The sequence below is a fragment of the Haliotis rufescens genome, unplaced genomic scaffold, assembly GCF_023055435.1.
Source record: "Haliotis rufescens isolate VD_foot unplaced genomic scaffold, xgHalRufe1.0.p SCAF_6, whole genome shotgun sequence".
NCBI classification, from domain to species: Eukaryota; Metazoa; Mollusca; class Gastropoda; order Lepetellida; family Haliotidae; genus Haliotis; species Haliotis rufescens.
Window position 1 is genome coordinate 23498155 of NW_025964334.1, and position 18862 is coordinate 23517016.

At 40.0% G+C, this 18862-nt stretch overlaps 1 protein-coding gene across 1 annotated transcript; it reads right to left on the minus strand.

Annotated features, from left to right (window-relative positions):
* Positions 1-519: 519 nt before the first annotated feature.
* On the minus strand, positions 520-17323 carry LOC124125804. The gene is made up of 7 exons (XM_046489167.2): positions 16949-17323; positions 16357-16447; positions 9171-9338; positions 7405-7673; positions 4879-5037; positions 4262-4403; positions 520-1325 (listed from the first exon to the last, which is right to left on the minus strand). Exons 1-7 carry the CDS (start codon positions 17285-17287, stop codon positions 1285-1287), a joined length of 1209 nt encoding a protein of 402 aa, XP_046345123.2. The 5' UTR covers positions 17288-17323; the 3' UTR covers positions 520-1284.
* Positions 17324-18862: the final 1539 nt, after the last annotated feature.

The following is an 18862-nucleotide window of genomic DNA, read 5'->3' on the forward strand; positions in this document are numbered from 1 at the left end:
GTCAGCAAGCCTGACTTCCGATCCCGTTAGTCGCCTCTTACGACAAGCATAGTCGCCTTTTACGGCAAGCATGTGTAGCAGAAAATCTATTCTACCCCGGATAATCAGGGGTCAACTAAATTAGTAAACTTGACAAACTATTTCTGTCAGTACTGTGGTTCCTGATAACCAAGGTTTTCGTTTCAAACTGTACTCATTCGAGTACAGAAGTAGTTGGTAATGGGAGGTACCAAACCTAAGGCACCGAGAACAATGGGTAGTCGGACAACTTGGTACTTGGGACGCAAGCGTGACATTTCGAAAGCGAGGTCCACATATTTTCCATGTTTTTCCTGAATCTTGTCAATCACATTAGTGTCAAAAGGGACAGAAAGTTCAATGATATAAATGATTTCATTGGATTTATCAAAAAGGACAAGATCAGGTTTGTTGGCCTGGATACGTCTGAGGCTGTATACGGGCCTATTCCAAAGGCTTTTGTATTTATCATTTTCCATGACGCTCTCTACATATTCTGGGCCGTACCATGGATGGACCTCTGTCTCAAAACCACATATTATTATTATTATTATTAGACAGCGAATGGGACTTCTTCCAGGAAGCGCTGCCTAGTCGAACCAACCCAGAATTGTTCGACGAATTTGAAGACTCCCCAACACTGCATCCTTCAGCATTACCCAGATTGTCAGAAGGGCTGTAAACCCCGGATACTCTCCCAACGTCCGTCTACAGATTAGGGGGTACCAAACCTATGACACCGAGAACAATGTGGTCTTGGGATGCAAGCATTTCGAGACATTTCATGTTTTTCCTGAATTTATCAATCACATTAGTGTCAAAAGGGACAGAAAATCTAATGTTATTATTATTGTATTGGATTTATCAAAAAGGACAAGATCAGCTTTGGCACACACACAGTATGAAGTGGCTCGATCTTTTTATTACCGCCTCATATAGACAACGTAGATGGCGTCATACAAAATTCTTTGGAATAAGCCTGTATACAGCCTCAGACCTATCCAGGCCAATAAACCTGACCCTATCCTTTCGCTGTCGGAGGCTGCGAGTATAGAGGTCAAGGGCCCTGACGATGGGCCTAAACAGCCTGACTGTGCCAGGATCACCCAAACGCTCTTTGCTCCATTTTTATTTAAATCCGTAAATAATGATAATAAAAATATTCCGATGATTACAAAAGGGCTTCCATCCTCTCGGCTTGCAACCCTAATGGTAATAGTGGAAATTCAAACCATGAACAAAGAGAATTGGACGGTGACTTGCTCATCATGCACACGTAGGGACCGTAGCACTGTTCTCTGCTGGAGCTGAAATATAAAAAAAAAAAAAAAAATGCGACCGAAGGTATATTTCTAGCATTTTTTTACAAAACTTGGTGACCATACATACTGTTACATATCTGTTTACCATACATGTATACTGAACAACAAAGGTTCCTGTGACATTGAATAATGTGTGTGAGTTGGGTTTAACGCCGCTTTTAACAGTATTCCAGTTATATCACGGCGTGTCAGCTTAATGTGGGAGGAAAGCCTGAGGTGATGCAGGTCTTAGACGTTTACCACTTCGGTGAAACCCACGAGCACGGACATTGAATAAGACTTAATGCAAAGTTATGTTTTTTACCAAATCTGAAACAATTTCGGTTTGCAACAGATATAAGACTCCTGTAAGTGTTCGAATGGTTTAATTTGCCCGCTCCAAGCATACCCATTGCTCGCAGACGCTCATTTTCGGACAGACGTGGCATTTCGTAATGTTGAATAATTGCGTACTTTTTTGTTTTTTCTGAGTGGTCGTTGTCAGCACGATGCTAAACAATGCATATGGAATCCCGTTAACGCACATGTATCATACCCAATCTTTCTGTAGCAGTTGCGTTTTTGTGACTTGATTCCAAACATGTACCACAATATTGAAAACCAAACTTTACTTGTTTGAAAAATACACTAAAATATTGGTGTCACGGGAACTTTTGTTGTTGAGTATAGATATAGTTGCATATCTATATTCAGAGATTTAGATCAATTTGTTAAAATGGAAGCAAATGCAATCTGCAGTTTACTTATAAAACAATATGTGAAATGACAATGCTTGGGTTATGACATTAAGTCATGCAGAAGGGGCATGCCCATTGGCACCAACTGTGCTCCTCTTCGGGCTTCTTCACTTCCTACAATGGACCAGTTTCTATCAATTGGCTGATTATGTCAAGCCATGTGTATGAAGTTTTCTGTATGGTTTGACTAAAAAAAACCTAATTGTCAAATAGTCTTCTGTTCATAACGTTATTTAAGAAACTTGCCAAGATAATATACTCAGAAGGCGTTGGCTCATGGGCCACAGTCTGGTTGATCCTCTGGCTATGTTCGAGTATAACATAACTGTGTCCTTATGATGTTTGCTGGAATGCAGCTGACATATGGTGCCCCTGTTTGTGCTAAATGGAGGGCAGGGGACAGGCTTGTAACTTTCAGAAACTAATTCTGACTTTGATTCATCTGACGCTGAAATAGTAGCAGGGTTATTGATTTCTGAAACGGGCACTTGGCCTCGGGTCCTTGTCAAGCTATTATTTGACCCGTGAAGATCTGGGGTAGAATAGGTCTTCAGTAACCCATGCTTGCCGTAAAAGGTGACTATGCTTGTCGTAAGAGGCGACTAACAGGATCGGGTGGTCAGACTCGCTGACTTGGTTGATGCATGTCATCGATCCCAATTGCGTGGATCCATGCTCATGATATTAATCACTGGATTGTCTGATTCAGACTCGATTATTTACAGACTGCCGTCATATAGCTGGAATATTGCTGAGTGCGGCGTTAAACAACAAACCAACCAACCAACCAATTAAGTTATTTGTTCCTCCATGCCTGTGAACATCCCACAATGCGCTTCCTCTCAAGGTGATCATATATCATAAAAACTGACTGCAGTGAATGTAAGTGTCAATCCACTGTACAGAGAATCAGATTTGAGCAAATGATCAGCTACGCCGATGTCAGGAAACAAGATTAGTTGCATTTGCAAACTAAAAAGGGATTCTTATTGCTTCCGTAGTTAAGACAGCTAAAACAATTGAAATAGCACCAGTCCAACGTCAGACAGATCTGTCATCGACAATAGGAGACTCTCCTTATAAGCAAGTTTCTGATATTGAAAACAAAGTTACAACTCCAGCATCAATCGCAGTAGCATCAACATCAATGAATCTGAATGGTCTGTGCATGATTCATTAATAACTGTATGATATAATCGGAATCGTACAATCGGATTTCTTATGAATATGGAAAGGGTTTTGTCTCTTTTATTATTGACGACTTATTTATGAGAGGGAAATTGTATATAGTATAGCTTTCTGGAGGCCTAAATTACTCAACAGTAATCGAAATTCACAAATGCGAATCCAAATTGTAACAAGAAAGTTATGCATTCTGTACACAACTAATGAACCTTCTCTACATATTCCCATCCCCTAATAAAACATGTCCATCATCGGATTTAAAGAGGGTAAATGTCTCCTTGTCCCATAATGACATCGAGCTACCCGGAGGTCCTGGTGTCTTGACCAGTGGTATACATGAAATATGTATATAATAATTAATGTATAGAAGACCAACCTTATCTATCTATATATACCTTCATATCTACAAACAGTCAAGTCTCGTTTATCCGACACTCGTTAATCCGACAATCGGCTTTATCCGACACAAATGATGGGAACCGATTAAATCAGTGCTGTTTAGACCCGTTAATCCGACAGTCTCGCACTCCGACTCCGACAAACCTAATTTGCAACGAATTGCTGAAATCACTCATCAATCAGTCTCGTTAATCCGACACGGTGATCAGCGTACTCCATGGTCATCTGCCCGCGAGTACATAGCCCCGTGTTTTGATGCGAGACGAGTCGGCGAGTAGCTGCATATTTAAACGGCTGCAGAGATAAACTTTGTGTTTTGTGTTAAACTTTAGAGGTTGCATAATTAGAAAACATATTCCGCGAACAATGTAACACAACAATATATGAATATTTCCTTTTTTCCTTTTTTTATTACAACATGTTTGAATCGTTATCTATCGTGTAGTTGTCCAATTTTCGATCACGAACGTTGATAATACCTAATTTCGTTTATCCGACATACTCGTTAATCCGACATAATTATATGCAACCAACAGTGTCGGATTCCAAATTCATTATGTATATGATCACACTTACTGTTACCTTAATGAATATACTTACCATCAGATTCAGCAAATGAGAGGGACAGAGAACCGTTGACTTTACACACACCGCAATATCCTCCACACCTAATTTCGATCAATTGGCCATTTGATGATCGCGTCACGTTCGGACCCCATTTACCAAGCATCTTCCATGTTACCTGAAACATTTTCATTAATTAATAGACAAGTTTGTTAGTTTTCTTATTGACTAGCACCACACACGGCTATAGCTATATGAGCGAGCCCTAAATAACCGAATCGTTACCAGACAAACCAGTGATTGATATCATGAACTACTTTCATTTCAACGGGCTACGATGACACCGATCCTGACCACCAATTATGTCGCCTCTTGCGATAATAATACTTAAGTTGCTGGGGAATTATTCTTATCTGGCATCCCTACGGAGGCAATGGGCAAGCTACATTCGGTCATAATACTAAGATATAACGTATGTTACAACCAACTTTGCCAAAAACACAGAGCCGAAACTAGAACCTGATGCTGTGTTTAGTTATGATCTACTGCGACCATTCTAGTTTCCAGTGAAAATGGTTTCGCAGTTCACTGTTTCAGAACGGATTGACACAGAACTAGCGGCAGTAATTCTAACTGATTTGAAGAAAACTTACGCCAGTATCAAGAGAAAATCCGGTCCCTCTCAGATCTATCACCGCACGGCCTACTGGGCCACAATTACGAGAGTAGCAGTCTCGGACTTCACCCACTCTTGCAGATTTGTTCCCCTCCTTGCTGTAGAAATCGTCATCCGATTGTCTGATTTCCATGGTCTGAAAACATATTTATTATACAAATGCTTTAAAAACATATAGTACCTGCACTGAGACAGATGCGATGTGTTACCATATGTATGATGAGGTTAGGTAAATTTGGGTTTAACGTCGCGTTTAAGATAATTTCATTTATATGAATACGTGCATGCACAATGTCCTGTGTGTGCAGCTGCTCGTACAAATACAGACTTTGACCCGTTTTAGCCCACTGATATACCGTGTCATACTTTAACATGGACATACTAGTCAGACACATTGTACTGACTCAGATCCAACCAGTACTTTTCTTCAACTAAATTCCGAGTGCCAGTCAGGGTAAGAAAGCGTACCATCTTTATATTTGTACGTGTTTTTGTATGACGCGACCAGGGGATCATACCGCCGACCTTCCGCTTTCCGCGTAAATGCTGTATCCACTACACTAGAATTAAAGGAAATCCGGTCACTCTCAGGCCAGCACGACCTATCGTTTGTTGTGTAACGCCGCACTCAGCAATATTCCAGCTTTCTGTAAATAATCGAGTCTGGATCAGACAATCCAGTGACTGACATCATGCGTATCGATCACAGCAATTGGGATCGATGACATGCATAAACCAAGTCTGCGAGCCTGACCTCCCGATCCCGTTAGTCGCCTCTTACATGCAGCTTGTGTTCATAGGCATACTATATCTCAGGTATTATCTAATATTTCTCACCCACCATCTCCCATGTCCCGACTACACCTTAAGCTTGTGTTTGTTGTTAAACGCCCTACACAGCAGTATCCTAGCTACATGACGGCGGTCTATAAATAATCTTGTTTGGACCAGACGATCCAGTGATTGACATCATGGCCATCGATATACGCAATTGGGATACGAGTCGGCGAAACTGACTACGCGATCCCGTCTGTCGCCCCTTACGACAAGCATTGCTGTTGGCTGCCATTTCTAACCCGAACCTTTACGAGGGCTAACATGTGAGCAATAAGAGCAGGACAATGAAGCGTAGTACATGCCATCATATAGGTGGCCCTGCAGACTGTGAACCCTTTAAATTACCAAAATGAAGGACACAAAAATGGTGATTAATAAATCACGTGTGACACTTTAAGAATCCTGTAGAAAATTTATAAAGTTGAAATGTGCTAGGTGATAGGATATGACTAATTAGATCGAACATATTATGCTTGACAAGCTTGATAAAATGTTTATAAAATGATAACGTGTATACCATCACCGTAGGACGCTGAAACACTGGTCAAGTTTCAAATATGTAGTTCGGTTTTTACGCAAGTAGATGTGCCTCTTTAAGTAATGTAACCTCGTGATTTGGTATTACATACATGTAATAATTATGATCAATATAATAGTCATTAATGTTAATTAAGATATATTAATAATTATAATTATTCTTAATTATAATTACATACATGTATTGTTGGAGAACAATATGATTGTAACGAGAAATTGTTTGGCATGTTCACTGGCACAGGTCTGTCTTTACGGAATATGCCTTCAAATTATAGTTCACATGTTAACTTGATATCATTGCGACCAAACTGACACTCATAGTAATAATTACACTTGTTATTATGTTAATATCGGGGCAAAGGGCGTTCTGGTTTAAAATATAGCTAATTTTATCAGTAAGGGTCGTGTTATTTTAGGATTTAAAGTTTTACGGCAAAAGACATTTGAAACAGCAACCAGGATAGGATTGTGACGTTACATTTGAACTCACTCACTCATTCATTTGACTGGAAACGCATGTTCGCATTAAGCTTTCTCAATAAAACAGCAAGGGAACTTCATTAGGCACTGGCGTTTGCTCAAACTGAAAGTGATAATTCTAGCCGGGATGCGTTAAACTTTCTCATGTAAAAGTTTTACTACATTAGTCACGTGTGTAGGGGCGGTCAGGTAGCCTTTTGGTCAAAGCGTTCGCTCGTCACGCTGAAGACTGGGGTTCGATTCCCGACATGGGTACAATGTGTGAAGCCCATGTTTGGTGTCCCCCGCCGTGATATTGCTTGAATATTGCTTGAATATTGCTAAAAGCGGTGTAAAACCATACTCACTCAGTAGTTACGTGTATGAAATAAAAGCGACAAAATCCTTTCCATATCCGTCAGACATCTCTGCTAAATTAGTTCATTCTTCGATGTCGAATAGGATAACAATGTATTTATGGATTACTATCAAATAGTGATGTGACCAGGTGATCGCGATAGGTGAGTGTATGCTGCCCCACAGGTGACACCCGTCACAAACACACGTAATGGCAGGTCAAGTGTTCACATGAACAAACACGGGGCCATATAGTACAAGTCAAAATAGGGACTTGCATCGGCCAGTCACGTCTGATTGCAGTCAACCTCACCTGGACATCCAAGCCAAACTTTGAATAAATATGATGTCCAAGCCAGTCCTTTTCAGCAGGTGTGTCGTTTCCTGAACAATTGAAATTCGATATCCTAGGAGCATCCATGAAGTAAGGTGTGGTCAGAGAGATGTACTCTGAGGGTGTATTATTCATGCCATGACAGTACACCTTTACACGTTCACCATTCAGTGGTTGTGGATACAGCCAGTATTCTCCATCAGTGTACGTGGGACTAAACTGAAGCACATCTCCACAGTTTGACAGACCTGCAAATGAAATTTCGTAAATAATAAGAAAAGAGGAAAGGGATAGATGCAACTAGATAAGGCTAAAAAGAAATTGTTTCCCGGGCATCGGTGCACCACTAACCCCTAGATGCGGGGTTATTTTGCTGTAAACATTTTCATAAGTTCTTCAAAGTGAAAGTCGTGCGAGAATTGCGGTCGCGCTGCACTGGTTCTACTTTTAATTATAAAATTATGTAAAGATGTCGAACAGTACGTTTCCTATCTAAGAATGTAAATTTTAATTGGGAATGAAAAATTGTTCAGTAAAATAATTTAATAACAACATCATTACTTCACTAGACCTTTGTACTTTGCCATAGATCACTAAAATTCATTTTGGTATTGATTTGTGCATGAGTAACCAAACTCAAATGCCAATACGGAAACCATACACTTTTAGATATCATGACAGATCACAGGCTTCACAGCACAGAGAATTCCCCTGTAGAATTCAAACCTATGACATCCGTTTCAAAGTGAGGGTTGCAAAGAATGGACATATTTGTTTCTGTGGCATCTGAGGGATTGAATTCCGCATGCCAGTCGTTCTGTATCGCCAATAACAACTTCTTTTTTTTAAATTGGCCGCGTGATGTGAAGCAAACGCTGTTCTCAATGCTTGACAACTTTCATTGTATTAAAGAGACGAGTTCAATGTGTGCTCCGCTCTGTTTGTTAGTATGCTTGGTGAGGAAAAACAAAATATAGTTTTCCTTCCTTTTCACTCGTGTTTTTAATTTTAAATAAAACAAAGTGCCCGGGAAACATTTATTTTCATGCAGCCTTCTGCATAGCGTATTTTTCCGCATCTCTTCCTTACATATGTGACATCCATTTATTGTTTGCTGGGTTTGTCGTTTTACGCCGCACTCAGCAATATTCCAGCTATATGACGACGGTCTGTAAATAATCGAGTCTTGAACAGACAATCCAGTGATTGACATCATGAGCATCGATCCACGCAATTTGGATACGATGACATGCATCAACTGTTATTTCTTCAATAGTTACGGAAGCGGAGGTAAAATGTCTTGCAACCAAGGTGGGGGAGAAGTAGAAAGATATTGGCCCCCATTTTTTATCACGTCCCTTCCGCAAGGCCCCCATACAAGTAACATTCCACACACACACACACACACACACACACACACACACACACACACACCATCTCTATACTAAAGTAGCACTCACTAAATACTGTTCTAATCACAATAGAATTGTGTCACATGTTCAAGGCCACTCCTCCCCTTTTATATGGTAAATGGCGACCCCCACCCCCTTTTTAGCTGTGCCATGTTTCCTTGAATCTCACCGGTCCCCAGCTTCTTAGTCCCGATTCTTCAAGAAACCCCGTGATGTAGCTAGTATATTGCTGACTGGCGTAAAGCTACATTCACTCACTCACACGCTACGTTCTAAACAACATTTCCTTATCATACTAATATATGCAGGTCTGACCCCGTTGTTTCAACTTACGCTTGCAAGTCATAACGGTCCATGTTCCATCCGGTTTACATGTGACGGCGTTTCCACACGGTACGTATCCTGCAGTGCACTCGAGCTGCAATGACTGATTTACTGGAGTTACCTGACTGACCGGGGACGACGCTGTGGCATGTTTAACCGCAGGAGGAGCTGTGCAGTCTGCAAAGTAGACACATTGAGATATATGTTAATGTACGTCATAACAGCAATATTATACTTCTACAACAACATATACAAGAGAACTTTGATCCAGAGGATCGACACGGCGCAAAGATGTTTTGTAGCATACCTACCTATTGATGCAAGTACCTCTGCGCACATGTGTAACACAGAAATTAAAACAAATTTTAAAATTTGCATGTGATACCAGGAATGAGAATATGGCACATTTCAGTTTAAAGATTTAAGTTATATAAAAATAGAAAATAGAAAACAAAACTCATAATTTGTACTCACAATTATGACATCCTGAAATGTTTGTATTTTTGTTCAAGGAACATGGGGTATTAGGTTGACACAATCATGGTGGTATTTACTCATAAAGTAATTAATACTTTTCAAATTAATCTTTTCAAAGTAATAGTACAATGTTGTAATATTATTTTATAACGAAGTAGACCTGCACATGGATACGAGCAGATATTGTCAAAATTGAAACCAACAACGTTGTGAGTGCGTTTGTTATTTTTAACCAGGAACCCTACTTCTCAATGAGAGTTATCTCTCAAATGGCAATATGTTTACTCCTATTGCGTGACACTTCAATTATTCACACTCTCCAAAAGTGCTAATATCTCGCTAAATGAAACTGAGTCAACGTTTCCCGCATAGCGATATGCTATATGGGGAAATAGGTCGGATAAAGCTTGAGTTATACCCTTGCAGGCGATGAACTCAAGCGCTCTGGGGCAGGCTAGCCGAGTCTAGGACATGGCGTGGCCCCCTGTTATGATTGTAATAATTAACTGTAAGGGATGTTTAAAAAATATTTAAATGATTCTTTATATATTTCGTATGTTCGCATATCTTTATACACATAAAAGATAAAGTTTCTTTCAAAAGTTTGGTTACATCTTTCCCATGATTATTCATCCCCATGGCCGATATCCCAATGTCATTTTCTTAAACCCATAACAAATAAGGCACGGCGCCTTTCGGATATTCAGGTCAAACCAACCTTTTAGTTATGCCAGCTGTTATTCAATATTCACTCACCATAGCGTTGTACCTCTAACACATTTACAATGGTGTGTGCTTTAGTAGTGTCTCATGTCATACTTCTAACAGTAAAATCTTACTTACTTACTTATATTGGAGATTTTACGTGCGCTTTCCGACTGCAGCGTATTTCGCACACGGGCCCGGCCAAGCCATTTAATGTGTTTCCGAAAAGGGGAAAAAGTTGTTTGGCAATCCAGTAGGGATGTTTTAGTGGTTGCTTATATGGAATTTTGAAAATTTTGAAATTTTGAAAAAATGCCAAGAGGGTTTGGGGGACGAACTAAGGGACCTGAGTATGGAAGTTTGTTAGTTTGATTATGTATAGCTTTTTAGTATCTGATTTATTAGTTCAGGGCGGTTTTTGGTGTTTTTATTTTGGAGGGCTTGTAGTCCACTGAGCGAGTCGGTAAGTATTAGGATTTTTTGTTGTTTTTTAGATTGTTGATTATGAAGGGCTGAGGCCATGCCCATTAGTTCGGCCGTGAATATTGATTGATTGTTTGGGAGTCGGTAGGATTGTGTGGCTTTAGTTGGTTGTGTGATGTGGACTCCGAGACCTGTGTGTTTGGAGATCGGATCTGAGGATCCGTCTGTGTAAATGTGACACCAATTTGGCCAATTTTCATGTATGTATGCTAGTGTGGTGGTTTTGGCTATGTTTTGGTCGGTTTGTTTATTTATTGTGCTAGCTAGTGTTATGTCTATTTTGGGTGTTTTAAGTTTTGGGGTGAAGATATTTGATTTTTTACAGTTTTGTTGAAGATTGTTTATTTGGTGTCCATTTAAGTAATTGGTTATTCTTTGGGATATTGGAGTAAGTAGAGGGTGTTTTCGAGCTAGGGCTTGGTTTTTTGGGCTTATATTTTTGTTTATTAGGCTTTGAATTAGGGGGTTGGATTGAGACGCGGCCCAGAAAAATCTATTACAGTGTTGACATTTATATAAACACAGTTAAGAACGTACAAGGGATTATCCTCACTTTGCCACCAGGCTGGTGGGGATTAACAGTGGTGGTGTTTTCACAAGGAAAGGGAGCATGTCCAAAGGTGGCAGGTGGACTGATCTCACTCAGACAATCAACCGCTATATATAGGTCCCAAACAGTGACCACGGTTAACTCATGAGCTTGTATATGGGGGTCATAAGTACCGAGTCAACATCATCAAGTGCAAGACAGCCGAGTTGAATCTTCACCTGAGACCAACCTACATCACCAAGAAGCTGCCGCAGAAGTGTTTCAGTGCCGACTACGTGGTTGCATGTTTCACTACAGACAGGCCATATGGCGAAATGGTCAGATTGGACTACAGACAAGATTCAATACTGACCCAGTCGTGAAACTGTTTGTCAGACGTGCTTGTGCCTTGCCGTTGGTGAGGATTGGTGACATGGATAATGTCTGTTGGCATGGCATTGAAGACACCGACCTTGCAAACCCAGCCGCCGACCCTTCACTACTTCAGCTTGCGGACTATTTGACAGTACAGTGGGTAGAAAAACCTGATAGAACAATGTGGAACCATTTCAGCAACGATGGGGCCAGAACCACAACAAATGTAGAGGGTTGGCATGCCAAAATGAACAAGACTTGTCATCCACATCCGAATCTGTTCAAGTTCATCAGCATCCTCCAGAAAGAGCAGAATCATACCGAGATAACCATCAGTCAGCTGTTGTCAGGTGGCCGTCAGCCTCCCCGACAGAAGTATAGAGATTTAGAACACCTTCTCCAACGCGAAAAGGACCAGCTTCTGGCCCATGTAAAGACACCTGTACAATATGCAGATTCTGTTTCACATCTTGTTGGACCTTAATTGGTAATTTGATTATGTGCTGTGTAGTGTATTAATAAATGATAATGACATGTAGACACATCAGATTATTTGCTGTGCAATGTATGAATTCTTAATATAATTTGTATAACATGCATTATAACATGTGTAGTTTTGTGCAATAAAATGTTGAGACGAGCCCTTATTGTTCTTCCAATCTACACACATGACTGCATCTCCTGGCATCACAAGAAAGCTGTCTCAAGATTCGAAACTAATTGGTTTTAACGAGGCATGGTTTCGCTTGGCTTGGCGTTTGATACAAATGAACTTGTTGACAGTGTCAGTATTACAGCACAACGAAGCGAAAACACAGGAATATTTTCTTTCGACATATGTTAAACATTAATGATAATTAACAAGAAACATATGGGTTTCATGTTTCGTGTTGGGTCGATTTTGGTTTCACAGTTCGCCGCCTATTATTGACTTGCCACATGATCGAATTTTGCTTTTCTGGTTATGCCGTATCTGATACAATGTACGTTCAATCGACTTACGTGACACGCATTTAACATTCATTAGTATAAGAGACAGAACTTTGTATAAAGGACATATCGAATAATGTCAATATAAGGACACTATGTTAACTGAGGAAGAAATCTGCCACAACCACGCATCAATACTATGAACCTTTGACTTGACTCTCAAACTTGAAGACATATCCATTTTTCTTTTGTACTGGAATCCAAAGCTCCAAAATTCCTTTCAAAGAGAAAGTTATTGCTGGGTACGGCAAGTGTACCGCCGAGTTCCTGCCTCAAAGCTTAACCATTTAATTAATGATACAATCACGAAAGATCTTTCATTACATTCACAGAAAGCAATGAGACAAGTGGAGTTAGGGATCGACCATTTTATCAATTTTATAGAAAACAAATAAAATTGTCGTCTTGAAAAACATATTTTGCTTCAGACCTTTGACAAATTACAATGATGCAAAGTGTTTGTCTATAAAAGGAATTCAGGATCGTAGTTTTCAATAACAAACACCTTGAATATCACATGGTCGGTCCCTAAATACTATGTGGGTTCTAAAAAGGTGGGGCATATGTCTCCAAAACCCAGTGACCATACACATAGATACATCTCTATTTTCAGACGTTTAGGGCAAGTTCTCAAAAATGAAGGTAAATGTCATCTGAAGTATACCGAGAAAACAATATGTGAAATGAATCATAAATAATATCAAAGTGAATTTAGGAATTTGGACATTTAGGCAAGAACTAGGCTTTCTAATGACCACACAGTGTGCACGTCTCCTTACTGCTATATTCTTTATGCAAACACATTGTGCTCGTTTCCTTGCTGATATATTCTTTATGCAAACACATCAGAATTTCTTCTCAGGTTGGTAAAATCAAAACAAGGGAATTTAGCCAAGAAGTAGCGCCAGGTATATTGCTGATCTGATATCGTTAATTAGTGGTCATAGAATAATAAGCTACAAATGAAAAAGACCAATGAATCCGGCTGATCTGTTTTATGTGGATGTATTCATAAAGATTCAGGGCGATAAAAACGATCAAACGATCTTGATTGACAAGAGGAGTGACTTCAACTTTCCATTCATGTCGATATTATATATTCGAGCAACTACATTCTTTGGTGTTTTCTATGAACCTCAATTTACCCAATGTAGCTGTGGTATTGCGAGTATGTACTGTTCAGTTAAGACAGGAAGTACAAAGCGATTTCTTGAATATATACAGTATATACTAGGTGACAAGGTGTTTCAGCTCTAGGTGAAGGGCGATGCTACTGACAAAGCTTAGTTTACGTTAAACATAGCGATTCGTCCTGAATTGCACCGGTGTGACAGTTTCGATTTTGTTAACAGTAAAACGAAAGCTATGGTTTAGAACTGTTTAATATTCTCTACCAAATAATTAAAAGAATCGATAGGATCTTTCGAATGATTGACATTCGTTCTGTATCATGTCTTCAAAGTGATATCCCATTTGACGTCAGGAATGTGTACAAGTATTTTGTCACTATAAATATGCAGTAGGTTGATAATTCATGAATTCATGCTATTTGCATGTAAATTTTGTTCATTGTAAAATAGACCGGTGAACGTTATTACTGACAATTAAAGCAATACATTATTTCGGAAAGAGTTAAAAAATGGGGAGTAGGGGAGGTGCTGGTAATTTTGTTAAAGACATAGACGAAGTATTTGTGTTACTACAACAAGAAGATCTGAAAAAATATATTTATTTAGGCTTTGAAGTTTACCTTTGTGTCCCAAACTTTAGGCAAAACTGTAATCCCACGGTGACGCAGGACGTGATGTTTTCAATTATGGCCAACTATTTTAACAATAAAAATGGATTCTAATTTCAAGCATCCACACAACCACAACTTCAGGACAGGAGTTAGTGAATGAGTTGGCTTTAATGCCGTTTCGAACAGTATTCCAGTGCTATCACGACATGTCAGATTATTGTGGAAGGGAAGGCCCAAAGTAATGCAGGTCTCAGACGTTTACTACATCGGATAAACCAAGAGCATTTGGCACTGAAAAAAACTATAAAAAAAACATAACAGGGGCGCACCGGGATTCTATTCATAGGTTTCTGGCGTGCTCAAGGAGCGCAACTCTGCACAACGAATAGCGTCGGTTCAGACGTGCCTTCATTATGCCAGGGATGCAATCAATATATACTGAACCGCAAAAAAACGTCACCCCAAGTAACATTGCATGAACAATTGTCATTTAGATATCTGGGTAATCTTGATCAAAGTTTCTAAAATTTAACATTTCCTTGTCCGCAAAAATGAAATTTGATGAAAGCAGATGACAATAAAACCGATCGCCAAAACGCATCACGACAACAGCCATGGTAACCAGATGCACGTGAGTTCCGTGCAAATTGAAATGCACACGCGTTCCCCCATTTCTTGCCCTATAAAAATCCACCCAGATCGGATAACATTCATTCGTTATTGAATTGCTACAACATGCCAAGATTGACAAGAAATCAGCGACTCCAAGCCCTTGGACGATTGCAAGATGGACAAACCGCCCGGCAAAGAGCAAATGCATTTCAAGTCCACATGAGGACCATATACAGGCTCCAGCAACGGTACCAGACCGCCAGCACTACAGATGACCGACCACGTAGTGGAAGACCAAGGGTCACCACCCGACGTCGGGATCGTCAGATTGTGCGACAGCATCTTCAAGATGGCTTTGTTACTGCTGCGGAAACCGCTCGGCAGACCATGGGGACACACCAGCGACACATTTGTGCGGACACCGTGCGTCTAGGATTGGCGAGCAGACACCTCCACTGTCACAGGCCACACGGAGGACCCATTCTGACACCACGTGATCGCCGGGACTGTCTCAAAAGCAGATGGCAGAGGGAGAGTCTGGCGACACCGCGGGGAACGTTATTCGAATGCTTGTGTTGTTTAGAGAGTGGTGGTCCCAGCATCATGGTGTGGGGTGGAATTGGTCTTGCACAGATGGTCGGCCCTGTGGTCTTCCAGAACATCGGTCCAGGGAGAGGCAATGGTGTCACAGCAGCTCGGTACATTGATCAAGTCTTGAGACCACACGCCATACCTCATTTGGCACGTCGCCGCAACCACGAGTTTCAGGATTATAACGCCCGTGCCTACATTGCGAGAGCAACAAGAGACTTCCTCCAGCAGAATGGCATCAGAACCATGCAGTGGCCTGCCTTCAGCCCCGATTCAAATCTGACTGAGAACCTGTGGGACGAGATGGAAAGACGGCTGAATGACGTCCGACAAAGGCCGACAACTGCAGCTGAACTGCGTCAGGCGTTCCTCGGAGTGTTGGCTCAAGTGCCTATGGCCTTCATCAACCGCCTCATCCATTCCATGTATCGACGTTGCGAGGCAGTCATCAATGCACATGGCGGACACACGAGATACTAACTTGTGATGCCATTTTACAGAGACTAGTGTTGTGTTTCACTTTAAGAATATTTGACACTTTAATTTCAACCTTAATGATCAGTTTTGCCAAGTTTCATCTTTTTAATATGTCTCAAAGTATGTTGACAGTGTTTGGACGAATAAGGTTTCTCATATATCTATCCATAGTGACGTTTCTTTTACGGTTCAGTATTTTAGTACAACATACTTACATGTTATAACACACAGCGAGGTATTGCTCCTTACTTCCACACACCGTGTGTTTAAAGGACAGTTGTGGTCTTTACATGCACCAAGTATTCTCTGGTGGGAGATTGAGTTTTATCAGAATCAATTGTCAATATATAATGAAAATATAGTATATACACTATGACATTTGTAACTGATTCTATGAACTGTAAACATAATTTTAAAGATCGACAATGGAGTAAATGTTGCTTTACGCCACAATCAGCATATTCCAGCCATATCATGTCATGTAAATAATCGAGCCTGGGTCAGGCAAACCAGTGTCTAAAAGAACGAATCAATGTTAAAAGCAAAATACAAGAATCTTGTTATGATGACATCTTTCGAAACATTAATAGATTAACATCAAGATATGATTGTTCTTCTACCATTTCTCTGTATTTGTCAACATTACTATTTTTCATTCAGCGTATAGGTTTCTATAAACACAAAAAAATCATAAATACCATTATTAAGTCCGGTTACTGTGTGATCTGCCTGACCTATATATGTATGTATAAATAACTGTGATGAAATAAATATTTGAATAAATTTTAACAATTTAGGTAAACTCACCTGCGGCCAATTTTGTGACACAGAGAACACAAAGCGTTTCACCCCTGTAGCTGACACTGCTCCATCAATACTTGCGATATCCTCACTATTGAGCTCGCATGTCCCGTCATCAAGATGAAAGTTGTAGGACTTGCACGCATGTCTTGACAGGCATTCTTTGGCGCAAGTAACAACACCTGAAGATATAACAGTGTCAATCACAGCTCCTGTTAATCTTGAATTCTCTTGTACAGGTAGTTGAATAATAGGGGAACAGGTCTTCTCGATGGCACCAACAAAGTCAACAATTGTATATAGAAATAGTGTTCTACGAATCCAGTTCACAATTAGACGTGGCATAGTGCTTTGAGGCTCTCTTCAATGTATGTCTATTGCTTAGGCCATGCATGTACACCTTTCGTATCAATATGTTTATATGTGCCCATGGCAACGACCCGAAAATGGGAAATTTAAGTGGTTCATTAGAACATATTTACACGTCGAATTTGTCCATTAATAATGCATGCAGTTTCAATGTGTTTAAAGCCGTGAAATATACAAGGTAATGCATCTATTGATTGTAAGAGTATATGTCATGTACAAGCATATCTAAAACTGCCTACGATTAGTGATCTTTCCTTCTGCTTGCTTGTTTGTTCATGTTTAAAATGTCAATAACAATAACGTCTACAGACAAGAACATATGGTATAACTTCCATGTTATTTATAAAGGCTGAGAGCCTCAGGCAAAAGAAACGACTCAGATGATTGTATCAACATGTTTGATTTTCATTTGAAATTATCTTATGTCAGCGATACTACTTTCAAAGAAGAAACTTACTCAACACCCTATCCAAGGTTATATTTTTAATATGAAATTTTGTTTAGAAAATTTAAAAATTAAAACATAAGATTTCGCACAATATCCAACATCGTATGGGTTATCTCTTTAAAAATCAAGGAATTTACTTTTATGGCACAAATTTTCATTTCGAACATGGTAGGGGTCATTTCTTACCCCAGTCGTCATAGAACCAATCTATTCTTACATAAAAGTACCCAGCAACAGTTTGCTTTTTACAAATTCTTGCCATGAATATCAGAAGCTAGTTAATGTCCATTGTGGACTTGACTATCTAAATGTACAATGGGCCGATGCCCTACAGTGCGAAATGAATAAAGAAATATCAATCAAATTCTTGCCGGAATGATTGGTGGTTAAATAGATAACACAATTAAATGTAACTACAGTTCTTTCAGTTTTCCATTGGGGACACAGGTGTCCTAGTCGTCTCAGGCGCCGCGATTCGCTGTGCAGAGTTGCATCTCTTGGGCACGCCAGAAACCTGTCATTGTTGGTTCGAATCCCGGTTCGCCCCGAATATATTTCTAGATTTGTCAGCACCATACCCATGCTCGTTGGTTTCACCGAAATGGTAAACGTCTGAAACCTGCATCACTTCGGGCTTTCCCCCCACATTAAGCTGACACCCAGTGATATAACTAGAATACTGTTAAAAGCGGCGTTAAACCATACTCACTCACTCAATCACTCACTCAGATTTCGATTACTCGGTATTCCTTCCTTTACCCCTCAGTCTGTTAACATATACAGGGGAAACGTTTTAAAGCAAAATATATCGCATGGTTGACTCGCACACATCTTTAATTAATGAGTATTTTCCTTCGATACTGAACACCGGATGGTTGTACGCCCACTGTATGTATTGATTTGTATTCGTTGTCATGGGAAAAAGTTTATGTCACAAATTTAAATTACACCTCATGCATGTGTAATCAGTATATTTGTAACTTCTGCACACGATGCCACGTACAATCCGACAGCGTAATACCACAAACATATTTCAAGAGGTGAGGTGAAATGGGGTTTAACGTCGCGTCCAAGATTATTGCACTTATATAGCGACGTGCATG

Bases quoted from the DNA above. Each gene is read 5' to 3' on its own strand.
- LOC124125804 (XM_046489167.2), bottom strand. From the start codon at position 17,287: ATGCCACGTCTAATTGTGAACTGGATTCGTAGAACACTATTTCTATAT. The intron at 9,339-16,356 runs GTAAGTATGTTG...TCTACTTTGCAG, and splicing joins CTCGCTGTGTGTTATAACAT to ACTGCACAGCTCCTCCTGCG. The intron at 5,038-7,404 runs GTGAGGTTGACT...ATATGTTTTCAG, and splicing joins AGTTTGGCTTGGATGTCCAG to ACCATGGAAATCAGACAATC.